Source organism: Phaethon aethereus (assembly GCF_964289735.1).
Source record: "Phaethon aethereus genome assembly, chromosome: 2".
In the NCBI taxonomy this organism is placed as follows: Eukaryota; Metazoa; Chordata; class Aves; order Phaethontiformes; family Phaethontidae; genus Phaethon; species Phaethon aethereus.
In genome coordinates, this window is record NC_138582.1 from 68,946,252 (window position 1) to 68,959,617 (window position 13,366).

Consider the following 13,366-nt stretch of genomic DNA (forward strand, 5'->3'; position numbering starts at 1 on the left):
CCAGCTGTTGCTGGTTTCTTTGTTTAGGGAGATGCTCTAGTGATTTATTTTGAAAGAAATAGAAAATCTTTCCGCATGTTCCTATTCATAGCTAATTCTGATTTACAGATGCCCCTCAAAAATGAGTATACAGAGTGTGGGACTGGAACATTATTGGGAAGAAGGTGCATGCCAGGCTTAATAGTTCAAATATCAAGTCTTATGTTTAGACTATAATGGCTACAACACAAGCATACTACTATTTATTGAAGACTGTTCATTTTCTTCTTTTTTTGTTTGATTGTTTTTAAAGTGTTTAACTTTGGGATTCAATACTCATCTGGTTTTATTATATTATTTTTCTCAGGTCATGCACAGATTGTCCATCTCTTATTAGAAAGAAATAAGTTTGGAACTATCCCATCTGATAGTCAGGGTGCAACACCCCTACATTATGCAGCGCAGAGCAACTTTGCTGTAAGTAGCATATGCCCTAAATGCGAAGTAAATATATTTTGATGAAATATTTATAATGTAACAAAGTATTTGAGTTGTTTTTGAAATCATATAAACACAGTGTGGTCTGCACAAGCTTAATTCAGAGTTTTCCTATGTTGTGTGATATAAATGTGGTTAATTTCAATCTATTAAAAATAGATTTTAAAAAAACTAAATTACTGTACAAAGAAAAGCCCTTTGATCTATATGTTTACATCAGAGCACACAATAGTCAGGTATTTCAATAGAAAGCAGAATGGCACCTACTATTTTACAGTGCTTTCACTTTTTAAGGCTTATTATAGCAAAATCTAAGCAGTTACGAAGTACCTAGAGTAAGATCACCTGTATGAGTATTTGCACAGCTGCTTCAGTACCAGTCAAACCAGTCTTTGCCTTCAAGAAGATGATTAACTTATGAATATTTGCTATTATGAATGAGCCCCTGTCTCATAAAGCATGGCTAAAGAGCGCATACCTTTGGTCACAATTCTGTATGAACACTATTTTTTTTTTAAGTTTTTAAAAGTTTTTAATACTTTAAAATTCAGCCAACAAAGAAAGTTGCTTTCTCAGACAAACTAATTCTTATATTTTGGCAGAATAGGTAATTTTGTTCCAGAGCAAGATTACAATAGAGCTAAGTATAAAACGCAGCAGTTTAATGATTGCTAGTCGTAGATGTTTTTATAGAAGTAGTTCTCAAGCGCTGGAACTTCAGAAGGCTTTTTTCTTGCTGCTCTGTCTCTCATGGTTTAATTATACCATACATAGTAAGCTGAGAAGTCCCATCTAAGTTTTCTTCAGTTGTATTATTCATAACTTCCCGTTACAAAAAGTGTTATTTAGTGCCTAATTAATGTGGTTATGTAGCGCGTATTGCAGCATTTTCTTAACAGGGATACAAATTTGGGTCTTCCTTTCCTACCCACATATTAATTTTCATAAAACAAGTAAAATTTTAATGCCCTTGAGAACCATTCCAGTTAATAAATCCAGAAGAATTATTGAAAGAGGGAAATGACCAATGTATATTAATACCACTGCTCTCACCTTCTTTCTTTGTAAGAGTGAGTTCTGGGGTTTTGGTAGGGTTTTTTGGAGGTGGTCTTAGTAAGACCATACAGATACTTTTAAAACTCAGGCTTTCATTGGAACATATCTCTGTGTATAATTTACACCTCTTTAGAGAATTTTTTATTGATGTTGATTGTTATCCATTACGTAGTATGTACAATTTGGGTCTGACTCACATGCCTAAAATATTTACGTTGTAAAAGCCCTTCTTTCTAGTTTGAGTCAGACTCATGGTAAAGATAGAGTGTTTTTGTTTACAATCTGGTGATTATCTCCACATGCTTTTATCTTTTTTTTTTTTCTTTTATATATTCATACATTCCTTAAAAATGATTTTTCATACTGGCTTTCTTTCTCTGGGCTTGATTCAGTTGTATGAAACGTCTTCATTATCTTTCTGCCCTTTGATCCCACCAGCCAGCCAAACTATGATATTGTTTAGGTTTTTATGGGGAAATGGAGTAGGTGATGGAATCAGACGTTCTTTTGTAATCTTCTGTAGTTACAATGAATGTATCATTTCCCATCTTACATGAAGAATTACACAGAAGAATCTCATTCAGATCTGCAAGCCTCTTTTAGGTAATGATGTATCCAACCACTGCATTCCATATACATAGTCAAACAACTGAGTGGAGAGGCATGCATGTTTGTTTTGGCAGTAGCATCTATATACTTACGGTTTGAGAGCCACGTTGTTCTGTTCAGCCTGCCCAAGTTTGGATAAGTGTGGTATGTTTCTCAGTTAAAATGCAATGCTGCTTAGTCCCTAACAAGAAGAAGAAAGTGTGTTCTTTTGTGTTCTTTATAAATATTTGTATTGCTTTCAGTTTTACGTAACTCAGTATCTTATTCTTCGCTCAGTTTTTGTGCAGGTTACTTACTCTAATATGACTTTTTTTTTTTTTTAAAAGACTGAAGAGAGTTAGCTGGCACTTAATTTATGTGAAGAATTTGTTCTCCAAGACTGACTTATTCCCACGTATTATAGAAGGAAAAGGTCTAGAAGAGACTTAATATAACCACCCAAATAGGTTGCCAGAGATTTAGATGGCTTATGTATCCTGCAGAAGGTCCAAATAAACATCTTTTTAAATTTTTGAACTTCATGTTTCAAGGCAGATGCTCTGTTAGTATGGATTTTAGTATGCAGAATGCAGGACTAATTATATTTTTTCCTGAGTTTTTCCAGAGTTGTACTTGTAATGTACTTCCCTTTCACATACTTGTATACCGTGATCTAGTAAGTGAGATGTGGATACCCCTGTCTTATCTCTGAATATTAAAAAATAATATTTAGTATTTTTTAGAGTTTCTTGATAGCACAGAATTAAATGATCCAGGTTTACTTCTCTCCTTTACTGCTGTTTTTTATCTTTGTTTTTAAATTTGTTTTCTTCACTTTCTTTTAACAGAGATAAAATACATGTGATTTTTCATTACAAAATACATGTAGGATTAAACTGATTGATACTACTGTTTTCTGATTTCTTAACCATCTTCATCTAATTTAATTTCATTTTGTTTTCAAGTTCTGGTAACTTCATTTTGGAAAATAACTCTCACAGCACTATAGGATTTTATTCCACTTTTTCCCACTAAAAACTCTAGGAAAAAAGAGTGTTGAAAGAAATGTTGCTTTGCTAAAACTTAATGGAAAAATAAAATTACTTATTTATGTTTGTAGGATGTCTTCCTTAGTATTGAAAAGGTCCAGCCTTCATACTGCTTTTCACTTTGCAGGATTTCAAGCAGTGCAGAGTACTGGTAGGGTGCTGAGTTGCTGGCCTAATGAGTAGCCGTTTGTGTCTGAGGTGTAGTGATGGTCAGTGTGAGTACACAAAGCTATAAACACATGCTGGTTTGTGTGGAAGGCTTAATGCTTCCATTCCTCATTATTTCTGGCTGGACCTTTTTACAATAAACTGATAGTTCAGATATGGACCCAAATTCACGAAGCTGTTAAAGTGTTAGATCACATTGACATAAGATAATGAAAAATAATATTTTTCATTATGATGAATCCATTTCTTTAGAGGGATGAAATAATAAGTAGTAGTTAAAAAAAATCCAAACTAATCAGTAGGACTTAGGCATTTAAACACCTTTGTGGTTATAAGCATTTGATTCCTTATAGCCAAGGAATTCTCATCCTACCCACAGCAGTGATAGAGCTTTTCGGGGGGCACATGGGGGAAAGGATGAAATAGTGTTAATACTGAAATATAAAAATAAAATTATGAAACTCACTTTTTTCAGTTTATATTGGCTAGACTATCAGTGGCTCTTAAGACATGTTTACCAGCTGTTTAAATACACAGCCTTTGTAAGGCATAAGATAGAATTAGGGGAAGATTTTATCTTTTCTTTTTGTAGCAGTTGTGATTTCCTCTCCCTTCCTTTCCTGTGTGGCTTATCAAGAAGTTAGCAGCAGGTTAACCAAGTGGACTTGTTTGCTGAGGGCTTAACACAAACAGAGCATTTGAAAAAATAATTCTTTTTGCTTTGATTTAAATAAAGATTTTAATGTAGCAGTTACAGTGGAAAGCCTGGACTTGGGTGTAACGATTTTCTTAATCTATTTTTTATTTATAATATTTCTATAATTAATAACCTTTTGATATTATTGAAATTAGGAAATATGTCTATGTTGCCTGCCAATTTTTTTTTTTAATACCCATATTATTAGAGTTTTGCAAACTAAAATATTTGCATGTGCAGGCATATTTAGAATTGGAGAAAAAAATATGTCAGGAGAATCTTGAAGGAACGCTATTTTAGCATCATAGTATTAGTAATGTTTTGATAAGCTGATAATATTTTTCCCATTGCTTTCTTCACAGTGACTGTAGTGTCTTTTACTTCCTTATGATGAACACATGATAAAAAGAAAGAAGTATGAAATAAATGACAGTGGTGAACTGTAGTTAAGGATGCGCTACCAACATCGACGAGGAAAAGGGCATAGCAGAAAATATAGTGCTCCTGTTGAGCTATTGCTCTATATAACGTAAAAAGGAAAAATGAAGCTTTGATTTGCTTCATAAACAGCTAAATGAGACACAATAGTTTCATGTTGTTACAGATTCCTTTTAACGTTAATTTCAACTATCTTTTCAGGAAACAGTTGAAGTATTTTTGAAACATCCTTCTGTAAAAGATGACTCAGATCTTGAGGGAAGAACATCCTTCATGTGGGCAGCAGGCAAAGGCAGTGATGATGTCATTAGGACTATGCTGACTTTAAAATTGGATATTGATATCAATATGACAGACAAATATGCTGGCACAGGTAAGATGCTTTACAGTAAAGAGCCATTGGATGTTTCCAGTTAGTGTGTTTTCCACCAAATAAAAAACATCATTAGAAGCTATATTAATCTTTTCCTGGATGTGTACCTTAATCCTGACAATATTTCTGCATTACTTTAATTATGTGCGTGAGTCACTTCTTTGCCTTATCGTGGGAAAGAAGCAAATCTTTTCTGCGCAGATTGGACCAGTTCATTTGAAACATAGCAAGAAGAAGAAATGTATGCTATGCTGCTATTTAGTTAGATCTGTAATCCTGGGAAAGGAAGAGCTGTTCTGTATTTTGAAGAATAAAATGAAATATAATTGCATAAAAAGCCCTCCCTGAAAATGGCTGTTCAAAAAATGTATTTGTCAGTAAATAAATACTTTGAAACAATATAAAGCAAAGTGGCTAAATTATCATAACGAAAATCATAAGTACCATAGTTATTTGTAAAGATAGTGTAATAAAGATTAGACCTATTGCAGTTCTGTTGTCCAAGCAAGAGGTTAAACTTGATATCACCCAAGTTTATCATCCCATATTCTGCCCAAAGCAAAAGATAGGTATGCAATACAGTATTTCAGACTTCAAGCATGCAAGTCATGAAATTAAATTCATAGTTGATATAGGAAATTTTTATCTCATTTAATGAAAAATTATAAGAATTTGTGGTAGAAATATTGTACCTATGTAGTACTTTCAACAAAAATAGAATAAGTCTAATGACACCTGAATAAAAAAGGAACAGAATGTGGATATATTGGGCATTGGAGGGGTTTGGTAGCAGGGGGCTGAAGGGCTAAGCTGTGTGAGAGGAGGTCATGAACCACTCTCTGCCAGTCACAGACAGGTCACAAATTTAGAAGTTAGGTGCAAAAATGTATACCTATGTATAATAAGTAGTAAAATGGTAGCCAAGCTGATAGAGCACACACCCATGAATAATACAGCAGAGGGTATTTCTCCTGAATAGAAAACTATGTTGTTTTAAACAAACAAGAATGTATATTGCAATGTTTGTTTATATACATTTTGATATATTTGTTTTAAAGTATACTCAAGCATTATCTTTTGGCTGCACACACGCACAAAGTAGCCTAAGCTGCATGCTTAGATTTAGGCAACTTGCAGCATAGATCTAGCCCAACCGAGAAACAAAGATACGAGTTCAACAGCTTTTCTCTTTTCAGATCACACTTTGAATAACATACAAGTGGTAAATAAATGCAATGTCAGGGTTGCGTCGTTTGGGATTTGGAAGATAGGACCTATGAATGCTACTTTCAAATAGAAAACCTGATATTTTGTATTTCCTTTGGTAGTATGGTGGGTTTTTACACAAAAAAGAAATACAGTTACCATAAAATTCTATTTAAATATTTAAATATCTAAATTCTTGCTTTCCTTCAAATTAACACACAAAAAAATCAGTCTTTCCAAGTTATGATAGTTTGTAACTTTTGAGTTTAAGAAATAATGCAACAAAGAAAATCTCAGTCTTCATGTTTAATGACTTTACAAACTACATACTCTACAATTTTAGTCTTTGTTTCATCTTTTATTAGTCTCACCTATATTTGTGCTTTCCTGACAGTTCCCTTTTAAATACCTCACAGTATTTGTTTCAGGCCTTAAGGTGCAGTAATGTTGTAGTGACTGTGCAAACCTCCTTACAAAGGGTTTTCCTCTTTGCGGGCAGTAATCACATACTGTGTTTCTGAAATTACTCAGGTGTGGATTTCATGCTTGAATAATTCAGGTAGTTGGGTTTATTATCTTTCAGTCTTAAACCTTTCATAGCAGTGATGTGTAATCACCTTTTAATCTTGATTTTTGTTGTAAGGCTTTTAATCCAAAGAAACGAATGGATTTTCCATTTACTTGAAACTGCCATTGTGTAGAACAAACTAATAGTCTCAAAATGGGGAACTATGCTGTTCGTTGCTTGCTGTCGAGCAATCCAGATTTTACTGTTGTGCAAGCATGGGCAGTAGCATGGGCTTTATTATAGTGACCTGTGAGCTTAAAAGGAAGCCCACCAGTAAATCATTCTGATTTCAGACCTGGGTTTTTTTTCCGAAGGTTCTTAATCATGCCCAAGTTTTGGTGAGGGAAAAGTAGCGCTGCATTCTGATGGGAAACTGTGCAGTAATAGAAAATAGTGTACATGCCTCCGTGCCTGGGACACAGTTGCTGAGGAGAGTTCAAGGTTGCGTTTTTCTGACTTTTGTGTGCCGACTCAGTTAAGCTCAGTTATAACCCTGCGTTAACACAGCCTTTTGCGTTTACTTAAAAAGAGCAAGCTCTCCATTCAGCTTTGCTAGAACATCGAGAGTCTCCGTATTGTGTAGGAGAATGACACCAAGGGAAAGGAATTTCCCGGTTCCCAGAGATCAGCGCTGCAGGAGCGTTACAGGGGCAGCTTTATAGCTCTGCGTCAGTGCCTACAGTGGCGAGGGCTCTGTCTGTCGGCTGAACAAAGGGCCTATTGTCACCAGCTGGCCCAAGAATCTCTTCAGTCACCGTGACTCCATCACAGAAAATTTGGCATACAAGAAAATATTGAGCACAAAGTCCGAAACAAGATGCCTGCGTCAGAATGAGTGATAGGGGGGAAGAACCGGCCAAGCTGACACAGCAGCTCTTTTTCTATTGTATTGTTATACACACCCCATGTGTCATCTGGTGGAGTGGTTTACTGCCTTTGGTTTCATAAGAAATGCAGTACAAAAACCAGAACCTAGAGTTTACTGTGAGGTCAGACCATGAAAACCAGACTCGTCCAAATGTACCAAGCGGGAGGGTTCTCATTCCTGTCAAATTTCTACCGATAGCCACCGACTCGCCTAGTGACTGCGGATCTAGCTGCTTACAGACGTTTTTCACGAGTGCGATGAGTGCCCCTGTGCTTTTCAGCTGCAACAGTTAAACACCGCTGCCATCTTAAAGGCACGATTTCAATTGCGAAGGCAGCGCTTCTCAGCGCGTCCCTGGCTGTGACCCCAGTTCATGTAGGAAGTGCCTCATTTGCCTGTATCACAGTTCCAGTTACTATCCCTAATTTTGAGGATCTGTTTTAAGGCAGTGCAGTTCTTTGATTCACGAACAGTAGGAAGACCTGTGCATTTCAGTAGTGCCTGTGTAACAGGTTGTGCTGGGTCACTGCTCCAGAAGCTGTGTGAAGCTGGTGCCAGCGGTAAACAGTAGCAGGCAAGTACAAAAAGCCCGACTGTTTTGATATGCTGGCTATGGTTCCAGAAGCAATTCCTTCTAACATTGGCCTTCGTGGTGTGCCTTTCTGTATAATGCCTCTGCTGGATCCTGACCCTGCCTGTTTTAACATTAAACAAGTAGAGACACGTAGGTACAGTTTACAGACCCACGTTTTGCTTGCTTGAGCAGACTTAAGTCTCACCAAGGATAAATATGTGTGAAATTTCATGGGGAAATATGAATTCGCTTTACTAAATGCACATTTATGAATTGCACTGTTTTGTATTTTCATTTTAAATTATTTTGATTTTGTCATCTGTGAAATATTCTACATGTAAGGCAGTATAAGAATGTAGATTATCTGATTCGATTGCTGACTATAGGAAATAATCCAAAGCCTTTTGAAATCAAATTGTTAGTGAAATCCAATATATCTGTCCTCCATTGGTTTGAAATCTCATTGCTGTCTGTAGTTTGCCTTTCCTTCAAAAAGGACCGTGAATAGTTGGACTGCCGTTTCACCATTTTCCTCAACACCAGCTGACAGTGCCAGCAGGATGCGGTGTTAGGCGATAGCAACCAAGTTATGGGAGACCACGTCTTTACCTCTGAGATCTAAAATATCTAAAGTAGCTCTGTGTTATTTGTTGGTTTGGACTCAGTGAAGTCTGCATACATTCAAATATGAGAGGGCAAGGAAAACTGCAAGAATAGGAGTCTGCAGAATTAACTTGCATAGTGTTCATACAACTGAACTTCATAAATTGTAGGGATGAGACAAAATGGAGTATCTGGTCTTTCCATCATCTTTTTCTTTTTCCTGAAGAAAACAGGGAGGTGCAGATACTGTGTGAGATGTGATGGCCTTGCTACATAATTTCATGTAAAATTTTCTCCAAGTAATTCTGAAGGGAAAAAAAAAGGGGAGGGCAGGAACAGCTGGGTGGTTATCTGCAGTTAGTTTTAATTAAGACAGCTTTGCTTATTTGAAAGAAATAAAAACACTATTTTCAGGAAAACATTGAAGAAATAATGAAAGCCTTCTTTCACCGGCAGTGGGCAGTTTCATCTCCATTGGGGTGATGCAAGAAATGCCACAAAAGAGAGGCAGAAGTAGATCGTGTTATGTTCTCTTAATCAGAAGCTGCTAACCTCCCACAAACCCTCAGTATAAGCCAATCCTGATGGTGTTCAGGTTAAAATCCCTATTTGTACAAGTTAGAAACATGTTCCAGGGCTAACAGTTTTTCTGCTTACTGCTTGTATGGTAAGAAAATGTGGTTAGTGATCACTTGTTACAATTCTTCAGCACCTTTTCCACCAAAATGGTTGAAATTAATTTTTGACTGTTCTAATTGTGAACCTCCAAAGCTGATGGTATTGTGATTTCGTTTTCTTCCTACTTTATTCTTCTAGCGTTACACGCTGCTGCCCTTTCTGGCCATGTCAGCACAGTGAAATTGCTGTTGGAACATAACGCACAGGTAGATGCTTTGGATGTCATGAAACATACCCCGCTTTTCCGAGCCTGTGAGATGGGACACAAAGAAGTGATACAAACACTCATTAAAGGTCAGCTGTTACAAATTTCCAAACCCATTCAGAGTTCTGGTGCTGCCGTCTGTGGGACGGGCATATAAACAGCACAGCTGAGCAAGAAGTGGGGTGGAAAATTACTTCCCTAAAGCAGGTTTTGCCTGTAAGTACCCTTGGTGGAACAGTGCTAGTAAACGTCAAAGATTATCGGCATGTTGTGCAAAATGGCTAGAAGAGTTAAATATAAAACTTTCAAAGTTGGGGTAGTTGTTTTCACAGCTCTTTTCTGCTCAAGGCTTTTCAAGTATGTTCTAGTCTCTCAAAGCGCCTGTTCCTCAGCAAGTGATTGTTTTTCTTTCTTTTCTTTTCTTCACTAAATAAGATCAAATTAAGCTTTCTTCTCTTTTCTGAGAAAGCATTTTTAGGCTTCTTTGACTTTAGACTTCTTGACTATTTAAATGAATCTATTTTTTAATGAAGGTAGCCATCAAAAATCCTAAACCATTAATATTTTCCTCTGGTTGTTTTTTATAAGCATTATTTTATTTGTAGACAGAAATAAGATATAGCAATGTACACCGTTTTAGATAATTGTAAAAACTCTGCTGGAAGTGTAAGAAGTATGGTGAAAGAACAGTGGTATCTTAGATGCAAAATACTGTCATTTTAGCTTCACAGAAACATTCCAAGTGGCTGGAAGCTGTCTCTCTCCTACTTGAGATATTATCCCATTTATGGACAGTTGAAGTATCCAGGCTAACAAGCCGCAAGTTTTCCATCAACCAACCTTCCTTACTGAAAAGCATGCTTCCCTCTGTGATCTGCTGGGCATATTTTAACCTCCTGTTAAGTTCTTCCTCCCACCCCCTATGCCGTTTAGCTTTTGTAGATGCAAGAAGCTTGATTATCAGAATCAGAGTTACATTTATTAAAATATTTTCTGATATAGACAGTCATTGTTGTTGGTTAGTTCAAGTTTTTATATTTCTAGATTTTTATTTTTGTACAGGGTTTTTACATCTTACAAGAACACATAGAGAAATTAATTATCTGCATAAAAGAGTCTTTGCATTCTTGAATTAAAAAAAAATCAAACTTTTTTCAAAAGTCATTCTTACACTGTGAATATTTTATCTTGTCTGCTTTAGAGATTTAAAAAGAGATTTCATCTGAAGTTATACTTTTCAAAAGTGATTTTGTTGTTAAGACATAAAAGTTTAACTGAAAATTAATAGGCCTGAAACAAATAAAGGCTAGGTTTTTCAAGGGCATTTGACAAATCTGGAGATTCTAAAGCATCTGAGGGGATACTCAGAAGCCTGTAAAAAAGTTAGATGCCTGACCCTCACTGTGAAACTATTTCATTCCCCGTTAATTTTGATTTAGGTTTTAGGATTTGAGTAGCAAAGTTGAAGTTACTTTCAGAAATATTTCTCTTGAATTGTCAGTTTACCAAATAAGTTCTAGTTGAACATAAACTTACTCTTTTCTTTTCTTTGCATTCAAAAGTGTTTTCTTTTTAAGTTAAAAAATGTATTTGTTGTTACAGGAGGAGCAAGAGTAGATTTGGTTGACCAAGACGGCCATTCACCCCTTCACTGGGCAGCCCTGGGAGGAAATGCTGATGTGTGCCAAATCTTGATAGAAAATAAAATCAACCCTAATGTGCAGGATTATGCAGGTAGAACACCTCTGCAGTGTGCTGCTTATGGAGGTTATATTAACTGCATGGTAGTGTTACTGGAAAACAACGCAGATCCAAATATTCAGGATAAAGAGGTATGTTTTTCTTCACTGGGCTATGTAATTAACTTTAGAATAACCATAAGTCAAAACATTTTCCTTTTCTTCAAGGTCATTCTCTTTTCTGGGACATAAAAGCATCTCTGTTGCTGTTTATCATGAAAGGAAATGCATCCTGACATAATTTTCCCTATGGTTTCACTTCTACAATCTTGAATGAAAAGTAATATTTTTAATATGCAGCATGAATTGACGATTCCTATTTTTCTATATCACTTTTGACTTTTCCTTATCAAAGTGTGATATTATGAGGAGTCATGGTAATCGTCTGATTTCTTAACTTCCATTGTTCCTTATTAACAGCTGACATGGGAATGTGATTTTACACTCTGTAATGTGTTTCTTCAGCATAGAGATAGAGCAAGTAAGACATTGCAAGTAAGGTTGCACAAGAACAGCTTCGATTATCCACATAAGTATCACTATTCCAGGTGAAAAAAAAAGCAGAACACTGATTAATTTATTTGTTCTTTTGTGCCATTGTTCAAGCAGTAAGTGAAATTAGGAGCCAGAATAATTGTGCAACATATAACAGATTTCTTTGTTATAAGACATTATTTCTCAGTAGTCGGTAGAACTTCATCAGTCAAAAGATTTTCACCCAGTTTGTTAAACTTTCCTGAAGCTATTCTTTGTAGGGCATAGGTAATTCCAAGTATTGGAAAAGTGCTTTTTATCATGAGTTCTGCAGAGCATGCTGGGGAGATTTTTCCAACCTGCCAGCAGCTCTATATGGCATCAACTTAGGTGGAGCTGATGTGTTCAGCTGGACTCATTTCACACAGAGACACTGCTCGTCAGCCCTTGAGGTTCAGGGGGGCGGATTGGTAGCACTAAGCCCAGAATGTATTCATGTTTTTCCTGTGGTACCCAGCCTTCTAGGTATTTCCTACATTTGGAGTTCAGAAAAGCAAGACGCAGGCAGGAGGCATGGCCTGGAAGTGAAGTGAAATTTCCATGTTTTGTTGATATTAAGAGAGCTTGAGGTATTCATATTGTGGTTCTGTGATCCCAATCCCAAGAGCGGTCATGCATGAGCTGGCTGTGTATAGAGTACAGCTTGAGAGTTGGACTTCTGCTTCATGTGAGAGAAACTAGACTTCTGAAATCAAGCAGTTTTGAAAGCACATCTGGAGTCTTTGTTTGCCTGGACTGATAAGGTTTCCTCAAACTTCATCTGATTTTGAATTCTGTAGTAATTCTTTCAGTCTTGTCACAGTGTTTTGGAGCAGCAGTCTGAACTACGAAAGTTGATGAGAGCTGCTTCAGACCTGAGCAGCATAGCTGCAAAGAAAGCAGATCTAGAGCTAGTCTCCCAATGCTCTTTTTAGCTGCTTTAGGTGAAAAAGCACTAGTGCTGTAATCTTGATTAAAAAAAAAAAAGTTACTTAATTTTAAGTGCTGCATTCTTTCATTTTAACAAGGAAGGAAGTTTATCTAGAAGAATTAGTTTTTCCTTCATGCCCAAAAAAGTACTGAATTACAGAATGATTTATGACTTTTATTGTGGCATGATAGAGTTTGGGGATAATGTTTCTTTTGTTCTATTGTTAACAGGGAAGAACTGCTTTGCACTGGCTCTGTAACAATGGCTACCTTGATGCTATAAAGTTGCTGCTTGGTTTTGATGCTTTCCCTAACCATATGGAGAACAGCGAGGAGAGGTATTGCTTGTCTGAATGCATTATTTTGTAATTTAGCAAAAAAGCTACCTACTGATTTATATGTTAAGTGTTCAGATACTGCCAGAGAATCATGATCTTGTATCTAGGAGGAGTGCTCTAGTCTTGGGCTTCAGTGTAAGCAGCTTTTCTAATGTGAAAGATGTCTTCTTTCAGTAAGACACCGCAACTTCAACTGTTTATACTTTTGAACCTTGAACTTACATAGTTTTCTGCAAGTATTTACTCATTCTAGTTTTGTTTGAAATATTAAAGATATTTTTCATTTATATGAAGCTGA

The 13,366-nt window shown here is 36.2% G+C and overlaps 1 protein-coding gene across 1 annotated transcript in view; it reads left to right on the forward strand.

Annotated features, from left to right (window-relative positions):
- The window catches only part of INVS (inversin), a gene marked incomplete at its 3' end in the record, with an annotated part of 95,457 nt that overhangs the window by 54,711 nt on the left and 27,380 nt on the right, over positions 1–13,366 (forward strand). Inside the window, exons 6-10 of the mRNA XM_082014739.1 lie at positions 347–456; positions 4,675–4,846; positions 9,482–9,637; positions 11,151–11,380; positions 12,962–13,068. Of these exons, the coding sequence (XP_081870865.1) occupies positions 347–456; positions 4,675–4,846; positions 9,482–9,637; positions 11,151–11,380; positions 12,962–13,068 (775 nt within the window). The remainder of the gene's footprint in view (positions 1–346; positions 457–4,674; positions 4,847–9,481; positions 9,638–11,150; positions 11,381–12,961; positions 13,069–13,366) is intronic.